This window comes from Mauremys mutica, chromosome 2 (genome assembly GCF_020497125.1).
Source record: "Mauremys mutica isolate MM-2020 ecotype Southern chromosome 2, ASM2049712v1, whole genome shotgun sequence".
NCBI classification, from domain to species: domain Eukaryota; kingdom Metazoa; phylum Chordata; order Testudines; family Geoemydidae; genus Mauremys; species Mauremys mutica.
Genome location: NC_059073.1, coordinates 201657112 through 201672554, shown reverse-complemented (window position 1 = coordinate 201672554; position 15443 = coordinate 201657112). Strand labels below are relative to the sequence as shown.

At 38.7% G+C, this 15443-nt stretch overlaps 1 protein-coding gene across 2 annotated transcripts in view; it reads left to right on the top strand.

Moving 5' to 3' along the window:
- The window catches only part of RALA (RAS like proto-oncogene A), a 43562-nt gene that overhangs the window by 18797 nt on the left and 9322 nt on the right, over positions 1-15443 (top strand). For both annotated transcript variants that reach the window (XM_045006249.1, XM_045006250.1), the window contains 2 exons: positions 11358-11508; positions 13081-13289. In XM_045006249.1, coding sequence (XP_044862184.1) covers positions 11395-11508; positions 13081-13289 — 323 coding nt within the window. In that variant the 5' untranslated portion in view covers positions 11358-11394. The remainder of the gene's footprint in view (positions 1-11357; positions 11509-13080; positions 13290-15443) is intronic.

Sequence of the window (15443 nt, the reverse complement as noted above, 5' to 3'; positions counted from 1 at the left end):
GTCCATTTATCTTGTTAGATGGACCTAAAAAAAAAAGTGAGATTAGGAGCTGGGAAGGATGGGCTGCACTTAAACCAAGTGGAACAAGACTGCTGGTGTGTAAAAGTGAAAAGGTGGTAGAAATTTTTTTAAACTAAGTATTGTTGGAAAGCACAGGTGTGAAAGAGCACATGTTGTAGGCAGAGACATCCCTTAGAGATGAAATTTATTAAAGATAGGAAAGAAATTGGTAAAGGACAGGTAGGGGCTAAGGAGAAACAGTCCCATTTAAATACAACACATGAAGGCAAATATGCAAGTGCTTAGAATCTAGACTTCTTGCATTGTATATAAGATGGGTGAGCTAGATAGAGTACCTGGAATTAAATGAGGATATTGATCTAATAGGCATCATGGACACTTGGTGGAATGAGGAGAATCAAAGGGATGGGGTTATACCAGGGTACTAAATATATAGGAATGACAGACTGTGCTGATGGGGGTGGGTGGGGGAGTCATGTAAAAGTATAAGGCAGGCCAAGAAAGAATTTAAAGAGGAGTTAGCTAAGGACACACAACTCTCTTGTTTTTGTTTAAGTGTACATTAGCTGCAGGAAGTCTGTCAAACACACAGTGGGGCCCCTGGACAATCGAGGTGTTAACAGAGCAATCAAGGAAGGTGAGGCCATTGCAGAGAAACTAAACTATTTATTTGCATTTCTCTCCTCTATAGAGGATGTAGGGGAGATTCCCCCCCCCCCATTCGAGCCATTCTTTTTAGGAGGAGACAGATCTGAGGAACTGTTGCAAATTGTTCCAAAACTTCCTCTGACCTCAAATTGATAAATTAAGCAGTAAGTCTCAGAGCAGATGGCATTCACCCAAGAGTTCTGAAGGAACTCAGAATATGCACCACAGTTCTGCAATTGCATATTTATCACTTAAACCCACCTCTGTACCAGATGACTAGTTATTCTCCAATGTGATGCCAATTTTTTCAGTAAAAGTTTCTACAGGCAATCCTGGCAATTTCAGGTCTGTAAGCCTAACTTCAGTACCAGACAAATTGATTGGAAACTACAGAAAACAACCAAATTATCAGCTGTGTATGTTGGGGAAGACTCAACACCACTTTTGTGAGGGGGAAAATGTTTACCAATACATGAGAACTTGGTGGGAGGGAGGGTGCCAAGTGTGTGGACAAAGGTGATCCAGTTGATATAGTGTACTTGGGATTTCAGAAAGCTCCTTTAAACAAGGTCCTTCATCAAAGGCTCTTAAGCAAAGTAAGCAGTTGTAATGGATCAGTAACTGGTTAAGATAGGAAATAAGACAGGAATTAAATGATCAATCTTCACAATGGAAAGTAGTAAATAGCAGGGTCCCCCAAGGATCTGTACTGGTTCCTGTCCTGTTTAACATATTAATAAATGATATGGGAAAAGGGATGAACAGTGAGGTGGCAAAGTTGCAGAGAATACTAAATTACTCTAGATCGTTAATCTAAAACTGAGTGCAAAGAGTTATAAAGGATCTCTTGTGACTGGGTGAAAAAATTGCAGATGACAGTCAGTGTTAAGTGCTAAGTTATGCATGTGGGGAGAAAAAAAATCAACTTTATGTACAGAATGATGGAGTCTAAATTAGCTGTTACCACATGAGATCTTGGCATGGTCATGGATAGTTCCCTGAAAACATCTGCTCAGTGTGCAGCAGCAGTCAAAAAAGAACAATGTTAGGAACCATTAGGAAAGGGATAGATAATACAAAAAATATCAGTGCTGCTATATAAATCATGTTCCCACATCTTGAATACTGTGTGCAGTTCTGGTCATCCCCTCTGAAAAAAATATTAGAATTGGAAACCATGCCAGGAAGGGCAATAAAAATTATTAGGAGTACAAAACAGCTTCCGTATCAGGAGAGATTAAAAAGACTGGCACCATTCATCTTAGAAAAAGATGACTAAGGGTGGATATGAGAGTGATCTATTAAAATGAGTGGTGTGGAGAAAGTGAATAGGGAAGTTTGTGTACTGTAAAGGGGCAAGAACCAGGAGGTCAGACATTAATTGGGTAACAGGTTTAAAACAAAAAAGTAATTCTTCACACAATGCACAGTCAACCTGTGGAACTCATTGTCAGGGGATGTTGTGGAGGCCAAAAGTAGTACTGGGTTAAAAAAAAGAATAAAGTTCAGGATGATAGGTCCATCGTGGCTGTTGGTCAAGGACGCAACCCCATGCTTTGGGTGTCCCTAAGCCTCTGACTGGCAGAAACTGGGTCAGGATAATGGGGGAAGGATCACTCAATTGCCCCGTTATGTTCATTTTATCTAGTAAGGTGAAATTCAGTCTGATAGGGGTTAAACTTTTTCATTCAAGCAAAGTATAGATATTGGCATTTAATATTTGTGGTGGTCAGTAATTCACATCGTTCCTGACTTTGGGGCATTCATAGTGTATCTAACTGTTAATGTTCCAACATTTTACTCTGGAAAACTAAGTAGCAATAGTGTTAAAGCAGTTGGGATTCTTCAGAAGCAGTTTGTCAAAGTGACATACCTTTTTGTATGTATAGGGATGTGGAATAAAACTAGTTTCATGACACTATGAAAATACTCTAATTTTGAGAAAATCAGATAATTGCATGGGCCTCTACTTCCTGCCATTCAAATAGAGGGGAAGCAAAGCTTGGGCAACAAATGTGCATGTCTTGATCTAGTTTAAGTATTCATCCTGGAAAACAAATGAGGCACTTATTTATATGCTCCCCTCCTTTGGTCTTTCCTCCTGTATCTAGACATGATTAACTTCATGGCCACATGACTACTTCCATAATTCAAGATCAGATTCCCGTGTGTGTTACAGTATCAGAGGGGTAGCCGTGTTAGTCTGGATCTGTAAAAGCAGCAAAGAGTCCTGTGGCACCTTACAGACTAACAAATGTATTGGAGCATGAGCTTTCGTGGGTGAATACCCACTTCGTCAGATGCATGCTGATGCTGTCGATTAATCGCAGTTAACTCCAGCGATTAACTCAAATTAATCACACTGGTGAACAGTAGAATAAAATTGAAATTTAATATTTTGGATGTTTTTCTAATTTTTCAAATATATCCATTTCAATTACAACACAGAATGCAAAATGTACAGTGCTCACTTATATTTTTTATTACAAATATTTGCACTGGAGAAATGATAAAGGAAATAGTATTTTTCAATTCACCTCATACAAGTACTGTAGTTCAATTACTTTGTCATGAAAATGCAACTTGTATATTTTCTGCACTCAAATAAAACAATTTAAAACAAGTCCACTCAGTCCTACTTCTGCCAATCATGAAGAGAAACAAGTTGATTTTTACATTTACGGGAGATAATGCTTCCCACTTAATTACCATCTCACCTGAAAGTGAGAGAAGGTGTTTGCATAGCACTGTTGTAACTGGCATGGCAAGATGTTTACGTGCCAGATGCACTAAGGATTCATATACCTCTTTTCAGCCATGATTCCAGAGGACTTGTTTCCATGCTGACTCATTTTAAAAAAGTTAATTAAATTTGTCACAATTCTCCCTCAAGGAGTTGTGTGTTTTCTTCACTCCTTTACCCACATTCTGCCATACATTTCATGTTGTAGCAGTCTTGGATGACCCAGCACCTGTTCATTCTAAGAACATTTTTATTGGTATCTTTGCATTTTGTCAAATTTGCAGTGTCAAATTTCTAAAGATTGCTACAGCACTCAACCCAAGATTTAAGAATATGAAGTGCTTTCCAAAATCTGAGAAGGGTGAGGTATGGAGCATGCTTTCAGAAGTCTTAGGGCTTGGCTACACTTACAAATTTGCAGCGCTGCAGCAGGGTGTGAAAACACACCCTCTGCAGCGCTGCAAATTGCGGCGCTACAAAGCGCCAGTGTAGTCAAAGCCCCAGCGCTGGGAGCCGCGCTCCCAGCGCTGTCCGTTATACCCCACAGGGAGGTGGAGTACGGACAGCGCTGGGAGAGCTTTCTCCCGCGGCAGCACTTTGAAGTGTAAGTGTAGCCAAAGCCTTAGAAAATCAGCACTCTGATGCAGAAACTACTGAACCCAAACCACCAAAAAAGAAAATTGACCTTTTGCTGGTGGCATCTGCATCAGATGATGAAAATGAACACATATTAGTCCACACTGCTTTAGATTGTTATCAAGCAGCACCCATCATCAGCATGGACACGTAATCTGGAATGGTGGTTGGAGCATCAAGGGGGGGACATATGAATCTTGAGCTCATCTGGCATGTAAATATCTTGTGATGCTGGCTGCAACAGTGCCATGCAAAGGCCTGTTCTCATTTTCAGATGACATTGTAAAAAAGCAGGCAGCATTATCTTCTGCAAGTGGTAACCAAATTTGTTTGAGTGATTGGCTGAAGAAAAAGTAGGACTGGTAGGCACTAAAGTTCTACATTTCATTTTTGAATGCAGGTTTTTTGTACATCTACATTTGTAAGTTCAACTTTCAGGATAAAGAGATTGCGCTACAGAATTTGTATTAGGTTTTTTACAGTGCAAATATCTGTAGTAATATAAAGTGAGCATTGTTCAATTACAACATAGAATACAAAGTGTAATCAGTATATTTGAAAATGTGGAAAACATCCAAAATTTAAATACATGGTATTCTATTTAACAGCATGATTAGTAGCACTATTAATTGTAGTTTTATTAATCATGCTTAATTTTAATTTAATTTTTGTGCTGTGCATATTACACTCAACTTGATGGAATCTATTTGACCTTGCATTGCTTGACCAACAATAGACAGTTTACCAGAAACTCAGATAATTGTGAAGTAGAACTGGTTAAAGAACTGCATTCTGTAGCAGTGTAACTCCTGCAGTGAATAAATGGCCTGTGTAATTTTTGATTTTTGTGTTTAGGTGTTATCCCAAAGCAAATTTTTTATTGTTAGAAAACCTATTCTATACAGTCTGTGGCAGCCAGTGTATACAAAGCTTTTTTCCCCATTGCCGTTATAAACTTTCACTCTAACTGTGATACCACCACAAAGTTTTGGATCATTTTGGGTATCATTAGTCTGAATAGGATAGCAGGACATCAGAAACTTTACAGCTTTCTCATTGGGACATACGAGAAGCAAACTGGAAACTCCCTGAAGAGCTTCTTTAATTCAGATGTTTGAATGATTTCCATTTCTCTCAATGTCATATAAATTACAAGTATTCTCAGGTCGCCAGCCCTGTTAATTTAGCAAACTCTCTATCTTCAGTATACTATGTTAAGATTTGAGATTCCTCTATATGCACTGAAAAGCCACCTGAATGTTACAGTAACTGAAAAGTAAACTCTGATACTAAAAATGTAATTTTCATCCACAACATTCTGCAGTTACTGATCCCATAAATGCCTTTGATTTCCTGCACTTTATCTGCAGGGTTCAGATTTCTACAGCCATATTTTCTCAACAAAAAACTGTCCAGGTTTGCTGCGAGACAGTCACAGCAAAGGAATTTCCATAATTTTTAGTTACTTCTAAATTTTGCAGTGATCTAAATCTTTCTGTCACTGGGGAATTTGACATCAGTAGTCATGTGTCCACAAACAAGAGTGCCTCAATTTCTAACCCCATGCTTTTGTACTACTACTTGAAAAAACAAACCTAGCTTTCAAGGAGCCAAAATAAGATTAGATATTGGGTAAAGTAGGATAGGGACACGAGACTGAGATTTTACTGTATTCATAGGTACACAAGGGGAGTTCTGAGGCGCAGGCTTGAGAACACACCAGTATAACAACTTGAAAGTGCTTTCTGTTAAACTTGAATCCAGAATACATTTATTATCCCAAAGTAGCTAAGAGTTCTCAATTGGTTCTAGACACTTTCACAATAAGATGAGGAGCTTATTCCAGCAGGGGAAAAATGGCATCACTACCATGAATAAAGGGGTTGCAGGTGGTCATTTCCTTTGTTTACATCTTGAGCAAGTAGAGAAGGAATGAGGTCCTTGTAAAGAATGGGTGTGCCTAACTTCCTATGAAGATTAATCTCAGCAGGTATAGGGCATTAAGAGACCTTAGAGGAAAGAAATAACTGAGCAAGTCATGTGAAAAAAAATCCTACCAGAAATCTTTGTAGAAACTTGAATGTAAATTCACATTGTAATTTATCCCAATGGGTCAGATGCCTACATTTATAGCTAGTTCTATTTTTGCTGTTACTTTCTGAAACTTTTGTCCTACTTACTATAGTCTAATACAAGGAATTCATACAAATGAGAAGATTCTGAAACTAACAAGTGTGCATCATACTTCAAAAAAAGCTTAACTTACCCAACATTTTCTCCTAATGGACTTGTTGAACCTAAATTGGAACACATCATGGTGAGTGAGGACTTTTTCTGATAAGCTGGGAGGCATTTTTGGAGTCTGTGCTTCTCAAAAATTTGTCAGTGCAAGAGTTAGGCATGCATCAAAGAAGAGGCAAATATGCCCTTTATAGTCTGTAAATTTTTCTTGTAACTAATGCATTTAAGCACTATAGGAATAGGTTCTAATAAAGCTTTAAACACAGTGTAGTCAGTCTCTTTAAATAGTCCCCATCAGACCCTTGTTTCTACCCAATAACTCCAAAGAGGGGGACATTTCCTGAAGACTTGCAACATGTCAGTGGTTCTCAAACTCTTGTACTGGTGACCCCTTTCACATAGCAAGCATCCCCCTATAAATTAAAAACACTTAAATATTTAACACCATTAAATAAAGGTAAACAAAGCATCTTGCGGCCTGCCAGGGGCTTACCCAGAACAAGCTGCAAACCAAGTTTGAGAACCCCTGGTTTAGACTATGCCCTTTTCACTGTTCTCTGAACTCTGGCCTGTCATTTTCCTGGTATTGAGGTGTATGGAACAGAATGTGGAGGTAGGATCTGAGAACCTGTAGTGAATAAGGAGATGACAGTGAGCATTGTGACATGATTCAGTGTTTGTATTTTAGTACCAGTAATGGTTGCTACACAGGATACCTACTTCCACAAAAGGAAACTAAGTTAAGCTGATTGAGTTGTACTTTTTCAGCCATAAACGCACCCCTTCCCAGTACCACACACCACGACCATAAGTATTACTACTTTTCACCTTTCCTGCATATATGCCCTTTCTAGATTTCTTTTTGGAGGAGGGGGGGAACACAGCCAGCTCATTCAGAGACTTACACTTAACATTGGGAGGAAAAATATGGTAAAGGGCTCTGTGCAGAAGGGAATGAGGGAAGGCAAATGTCCCTTAGGTAGACAATGCACCAGACCCTACGATGTACGGCTGTGGTTATAAATGTCTTGCCTTAATTTCCTTGCTCTTGTAAGCTTATCAAGGGTGTCTGTGGCAACTCTAAAGGTTCAAAATGAAGCTTTTTATTTAAAAAAAGTCTTACTGGGTTTTTATTAATGGAGTGGGTGGGGAAATGGACACAGTCAGCAACTGCATTATCCCCCTCGGAGGTCTATTTTCCATCAGGAGCTGCACATGAACTCTTCTGTTGTAGAATGAAATCAAGTGTAACTTATAACGATACAGCTTTGTGTGCTCAGCCCCCATCCATCAGGCTTGTGTGCAGTGTATAAGCTTTCAGTTAGTGTGGGTAATAGCTAAAAGTGACTTGAATCCAACATTGGAAAAACTACCCATTGCACCAGATCTAGTTGGGACAGACCTCTTTACCATGGCTTATGCAGATAACACTTTTTTCTTTCTATGTCATCAAAGTAGGGCTGCCCAGGAACACTACAGCCAGAGCCCTGATTTTTGTACTATTGTATAAAAACCAAACTACATGAATTCAAAACTGTGAAACTTCACACCAGTTGGCCACCTAGTTCTAGAGGAAACAGCATAAGTATGGAGCTGCTACCAGGCACCTCCATAATTTGCTGTGGTTTCTCAGGTTTCTTCTAATATTGATGCTTTTCAGCTTTGTCTCATGGAATGTTTGTTCCAGAATGTCTTTCCATGGAAAAATGCAAACTAAACTCTTAATTTCCTGTTTTTAACTCATCCCTCAGTCCTTACAGGTGTTCAGCACATGCCAGTTTAGTTAATTGTGCTGTCTTCTGGATCGCTAAGACCTTAATACAAAAACTGAATACTGACCTTGGAACTCTTCCCACAGCAAAATTTGATCTATTGTAATTAAATTCTCTGATAAGACTTAAACTCAATATAGCAAAACTTGTATCTAATCTTGAACATCTCACCCATTTGTAGGAATGCAGTTCATTGGTACTTACTTGAAATGTGCTGCAATAACTAGGCTGATGGTGTGACTCAAAGAGCACAGGGCTAATTGGTTAGCCAGTCTGATTTAAGTTTGCACCTATTTCCTTGATTCAAGCAGTTGTGCTTTAACTTTAAAGGAACACTATCAAGGGCACTATTTGAAAAAGACTTGACTACAAAAAAAACCCCTTGACAGTCTTTTAATTGCAAATACTTTACAATTTATATGCAAGCAGAATAATCCTTATGGCCTTTAAACAATAGACTATAGAGAGAACAATTACAAAGTACTATCACAGAGTAACGTGAAATTAACAATTTCTCTTACTTCCAGGTATAGCACTCTTAAAGTGGTATAGCTTTAGTAGATAAAACTTTTGGACAAATGTGAATTTCCTAGTTGATTGTCTCTAAAGTATTGCAGATGCCTTCAAAGACACTGTAGTCTAACAGTCAATCAGAAATTCCTAGGTATTGGCATTAATTATGGCCTGCAGAAACATGAGCATGTCAGTAGCCCCATTGAATTCAGCTGAACTACTCAATGTCTGTAGGAAAGATTTTTTTCTTAGATACAGATTAGTGTGAAGTGTCCAGTCCTATTTGCTCTAAGACCACATCTACCCATGCAGCAGCACAGCTGCACCTTGTCTGGTGAAGACTCTGCCTATGGGAAAGAGCTCTCCCATCCACATAAAAACCCGCTTCTGCAAATGGCAGAAGCTATGTCAATTGGAGAAATTCTCCTGCTGACATGGTGCTGTGCACGCAAACACTTATGTTGGTGTAACTATGTCACTTAGGGGAGTGCTTATTTACAGCCCTGAGTGACAGAGCTTATGCTGTCATAAGCTACAACTACGCTACAGCGCAAGTGTCTTTATACTTTTGTCAGGCTTTAAATGTGTATATATGTCTTCATCCTAAATTGACTCAAGAGAAATATTGTCACTCTATAGCTGAGGGATATTACAACAAAATTCTAAGTCTTAAATAGTGAATGTGTTATGTCTTTTTAGATTGTGTAAATCTTCTAAGTGGGAAGGGTAACTAATGCCTTAGTTGTGTAGATAAGCTGAATATATTTGCTATATCTGTCTGCCTCATGTCTATAATTAGTACAGCAGCTTGCTCAGACTTCCTTCACTTAGCTAACCTTTATGGGTGAAACAATTTAAGCCACTTAATTTTCAATTGCATTTTCAGAATTCTTTGACAACATAATGAATAGCGTTACTGATGTGATCCAGAGGATCTCAGATTTTTTTTAGACAGCCTGGGACTGAAGTTTCAGTTGACATTTTCCATATTACAATGGCATATTATATTTTTAATAACCTCTCAGTACATGGGCTCAAACTGAAGTGTTCATATGCACTTATGAAAATTACTTTATACCTTAGCAGTTAAACTACTGAAATGTACTAACCTGCAAACAAAATGGCATCTCTACACTGAAACTTAATTGTAGTGTTATGAGGTCTTCATAATCTGTTCAATACACGTTCATAATATAGTACATGACAATACTGCATAAAACCAAACTATTTTGTCACCTGAGTAAGTTCATTGTAATTGTTTACCTTTGCTAGTTAGCAAAACTTTGTAATTCATGTTAAGTTCCTAGTTAGTGTGAACTTGTAAAGCTCTAATGTACTAGAAGTGTAGCAGTCATTAATGCACTGTCTGAAGATGAGTTTGAGACTTGGTATTTTAATCCAAGGAGCAAAGGAGAGTGAAGGGATCAAAACACAATATTTAGAAGGATGGGAATCCTCACTTCTAAAACAAGAGGGGGTCCACTATAGGAGTGCACTGGCTGACTCTAAAGGGAACAGTCCAGTCTGCCAGGATGGTACTCGCCTAAGCCCTCAGGAAGGGACTGAACTAAAGGAGCACAAAGTTCTACTGGAGTTTGAATGACCTCTTGCTGGCTTCCTATAATACAGGGGTCGGCAACCTTTCAGAAGTGGTGTGCCAAGTCTTCATTTATTCATTCTAATTTTAAGGTTTCGCGTGCTGGTAATACATGTTAATGTTTTTAGAAAGTCTTTCTATGTCTATAATATATATCTAAACTATTGTTGTATGTAAAGTAAAAAAGGTTTTTAAAATGTTTAAGAAACTTCATTTAAAATTAAAGTAAAATGCAGAGCCCCCAGGACCAGTGGCCAGGATGCAGGCAATGTGAGTGCCATTGAAAATCATCTCTCATGCTGCCTTTGGCACACATGCCATAGGTTGCCTACCCCTGCTATAATACATATGAGTTTCCTTGCTGTACACAGTTGGGTCCTAATCCTGCAACTATCTGCATAGGCAGAATCCATTGAAGTCAGTGAGTTGCAGGGGGGCTACATGCATGTAACAAGATGTGGAATTGAGGCACAAATTGCAAATGTTAAGTACTTGGATGCATGGTGGTAGCATTTTGCATCATAAGAGTGCAAGTTGATTTGGTTCTAAACCAAAATATACTTTTAGCTCTTCCACCTTTTGCCACAACTATGCCATTTGATGGTAAGGGGTTAAGTTGTATTCAGATCTGGGTTTTGTTTTCCATTCAAAGACTACACTAACTGCACTCTTAATTTATTAGGAGTATATTTTGAGTACTTATTTAACTTGTAAATTCCCACAAACCTCTCACTTCCTTCCTTTGATGTAGTACAGCTTGTTTTCTTGTGTGATATTAACTTGTTTTTGTCAGAAGAGAAATCTTGTTTAAAAGTATTGCTAGTTTGACAAACATACAAATGACTCTTACCGCATTTAAGAAAACATGCTGTGCTCCACAAGCAGGTGACATATTTTAATCTCTAAGTCTTGGCTAGTTTGCACTGCTGTTTCATGGGAGAGGGCTTTCTTTGCTATTTATTGATTACCTTTAAAAAAAAAAAAAAAAACCTCTTCAGCATCATTGTAGTGAAAATAGTAGGAACCAGATAGACATGTGGCACATACCCTACCTTCACTAAAAGAGAGAGAACTAAGGGTAACAACTGAAACAAGTTCCTTGAATACGTCCCTGAAACTTTACCAGTAAGCTGTTTAAACAGTACACAAGCACTAACTAATGGAAGTACTTCCTTTCCCCTTCTAGATTCTGTTTACTTCTGTCAAATAGCTGCAATCCAAAGATGGCTGCAAATAAGCCCAAAGGTCAGAATTCTTTGGCTTTACACAAAGTAATCATGGTGGGAAGTGGTGGCGTAGGAAAATCTGCTTTAACACTGCAATTCATGTATGATGAGGTAAGAATCCAACTTTATAATGTTTTGCATCCTACTTCATTTTCAGAAAGAAATGATGAAATGGCTAAGTAGCTTTAAGCTTATTGGTATGATCATTTTAAAACTAGTTCTTAAAGAATTCCAAATAAACTAGCTTGAAGAATTGAAAGCTTTATTATATGAATTACCCATTAAGTTGAATATAAAAATGTGAGTTTAAGAAATCCCAAACTTTCACTTTATAATCTCAAAAAGAGCAATAAATCAGCAGTTTTTTTTCAAATCCCCTGTCAGTTAGCCCTCTTATCGCTCACTGAGTAGTATCCCTTTATTTGAACCTTGTAGTCACTAATGTTGTTCAAGCTGTATTCAAGCTTTTAAACTTCAAAAAGCTTTGGTTCTCCTATTACCAAAACTGAGGTTTTAAGTTCCTTTTGACGATTTCAGCTTCAACAGTCTCTGCACTTATGAATTCTTGATCGTACTTGAGGGCATACTTTGAGTAACTCAAACTTAGTTTTTGTGCTGTTCTCTCTATCTTCAGTAATCCTTTCCAAACTTTGTATAAACTATTGTATGTTCTAATGATATCCTTAGAACCCTGCAAATCTGTGGATGCAGATTTTGTATCCGCACAGGGCTCTAGACAAGCTTTATCAAGGAGACTTGGTTCAGAAGGGATCTGCACTCTATTGGGGGTGCTGCTCAACTTCTTTGAGAGAGATTAGTAATAGGATTCCTGTTCTCCCTTACCACTTGTCAATGCAAAATACTACCATTGATTGGCTAAGTAGTCTTGGGGTACTTCTGTAGTGTGCACCATTGGTGGCAGTGTAGGGTATGCATAGCTATACTCCACAGTGAAAAGCTAGCTGCATCCACAGTGCAGTGTGTAGCTACATGTGTTGGGGAAAGGCTTGGGAGGCTGGGGGACACTACACTGCTAAATAGCACCGTAGACAGGGGCAGCGCTGCTTGAGCATATAGAAAGCCATGTAGGGTACATACCCCAAGGATTCAGGCATGTGTTCATTGCCTAAGCAGTGCCTCATGGTCTATATTGCTTTTTATATTCATGCTAAAGGGAAGTGCATGGATGTATTCTAAATGCCACCATAAGGAGTGTACAGTGTAGACATACCCTTAAGTGACTTGAGTACTTGTAAGAAATAAACCAATATTCTAACTCTGGTCAAAATCAGCTTGACATTCTGACATTACCCAAGACAACAAAAGTATGCTGCTGATGCTCTAGAATACTGTAGAAACTGAGACAAGAGGCCCTAAATTGTGTGAATTTTGTTTTTGGGTAATAGCAGGAAGTGAGAACCTCTGGTGCCCATACAGCTCACAAGAGCATCTTATTTTGCTGGCATGAGATGGGCTTGACTTAATTTTGTCAAGTCTTCATATGACTGTAATATAGGTACTCTTCTGGCCTGAATAAATGAGCTATGTAGTTGTTACTGACCCAGAAAAACATATATTTCATCATGTATTTACATTAAAAATCCAGATGGAGATGTTTGTGTAGTTTCAACACATTTGGGAATATTAATATGGTTTTATCCTATACTGTTCTTTTGTTTTCAGTTTGTGGAAGACTATGAACCTACCAAAGCAGACAGCTACAGAAAAAAGGTAGTTCTGGATGGGGAAGAGGTCCAAATAGACATATTGGATACAGCAGGCCAGGAGGACTATGCTGCAATTAGAGATAACTATTTCCGAAGTGGAGAGGGATTTCTGTGTGTCTTCTCTATCACAGAGCTGGAATCTTTTGCAGCTACAGCAGACTTCAGGTAAACTGATGAGGAAATTACACATTTAAATATATTTTAGTGAGTTCATAAAAATAGTCTTGATCACCTGTCAGATTCCTCTTATACAATAACTTTTATTGTAGTCTTTTGCTGTTTCATAGCTATGAAAGTTTGAATAGACTGCACCCTTGTGTATTGTCTTGACATCTCAAGACTTACAGCAGCCATGTGTTTTCCTATGCTGATCAGGTATTTTTGGCATGTCTTTAAGATACTATGAAACAAATCTTTAGTACCACTGTTGGAGCAGGTACTTGGCAGACTGCCTACCTATGTAATTCAGTGGCTTTTTGGCACTTAAACTGACTTGTAAACAGGCGCACTACTATCCAAACTGATGGGCCTGACCATAGTTACGATAGCAGTAAGCGCCAGACTGTCTTGTAGGTTGCACAGCTGCTGTGCAGTTTGGATCCCAAACTTCATTTGTCCCAGGGCTGGTAACTTACTCTGCTTGTTTTACCCATTGTTCTATACCATGCTCTTTTTTTGGTTCTCTTCTCTGTTTAACCTGTCAAGTACCAACAGGAGCAAACAGAGGCCAGCGATTGCACATCTGGCTGCTATGTGCTAGAATATGTAGTACAAAAGGTCACATACTCAGTTTTCAAACAGAAACGAAGTATCCTGGAGAGCAGCATGTGGCAGGATTTATCCTCCAAATTCCTGTGCTCTGGCTAACAAGCTTTCCATACTCTAAGAGTTAGTACTATTGGCTCTAACAATAGTTACTGTTGGCAAGATTACACAGCACTTCACAACCACCTCATGAGGGTGGTTATTGATGTTCATCCAACCATGGACAGCAATAGAAGCAATATTCTAAGGATAATGAGATTACTTAATAGTAAAAGCATTTGAGTTATAATTAAGTTGAAGGTACTGAAGTATAGTTTCAGAGGGGTAGCCGTGTTAGTCTGGTTCTGTAGAAGCAGCAAAGAATCCTGTGGCACCTTATAGACTAACAGAAGTTTTGCAGCATGAGCTTTCGTGGGTGAATACCCACTTCTTCGGATGCAGCATGAGCTTTCGTGGGTGAATACCCACTTCTTCGGATGCTTGCATCCGAAGAAGTGGGTATTCACCCACGAAAGCTCATGCTGCAAAACTTCTGTTAGTCTATAAGGTGCCACAGGATTCTTTGCTGCTTCTGAAGTATAGTTGTTGATGCAATCTTGTTTGTTCCTGTGAGCCCCACCATTTGGAGCTGCAAGGGATCAACAGTTGAGTTAAACATTTGCCTTCTGTTTTTTTGGAAATAAAGTGCCATCAAAAACCACTAAGTAGACATTCCATTTTAACCAGCTTCCTCAAAATAAACAAAACAAACTTCCCCAATGCAATGTGGCCAGGCCAAGAAAAGGCGTAAATAGCTCTCCATAGCTATTTTGTTTTCTCTTGGAAGTGTCAAAATTCCAGGGGAAACTAATGTAAGTCTCCTGGGGAGACAGCCCACAAGGTTCCAAACTGGTAATAGGGCAGAAGAAATGCAAGGCACAAGCAGTCAATCTTTTTGATGCATCCTCTTCAAGTGAGGGGAAATGATCTGACTAGGAGTCTGTGGGTTGAGGATGAAACTAATGGATGGTATGATACTATTGCTAAAACTGTAATTAAGATGCTAAATATTAAAATTCTACCCTAAAGTCAAGAAAATACCTTCCTCTTCAGTTGTGCAATCACCATCCATTCAGTCTGAAAGGATGTGAATAAGCCATATGAGAAATGTCCAGGCTAAAGCAATTTTAAAGAGCAAGAAGCTTTCTTTAGTTCAGAATATGGCAGATTCCATTACAACTTCAAGGCAGTTGCAGCAACGTATTACAAATATAAAGTTTCCCTGTCAGAAGGGATTCACTCCCTCCCTCGCCACCCCCCCCAAAAGACCATGCAGACAGAAAAACTGAGTCTTGTAATTTATGCAAATAGCATTAGGCTTCAGCAGTAGCTGCAGAAACAAGTTGCTTACTACATGCTCTAGAACAGTGGTTCTCAAACTCTTTTCGCAAACCACTTGAAAATTGCTGAAGGTCTTGGCAGACCACTTAATCTTTCCAAATACTGTTTGTACTGTTAGCGAACTATTGTAAAACACTTTGGATAAAAGCGCTATACAAAAAAACGTAATTTTTT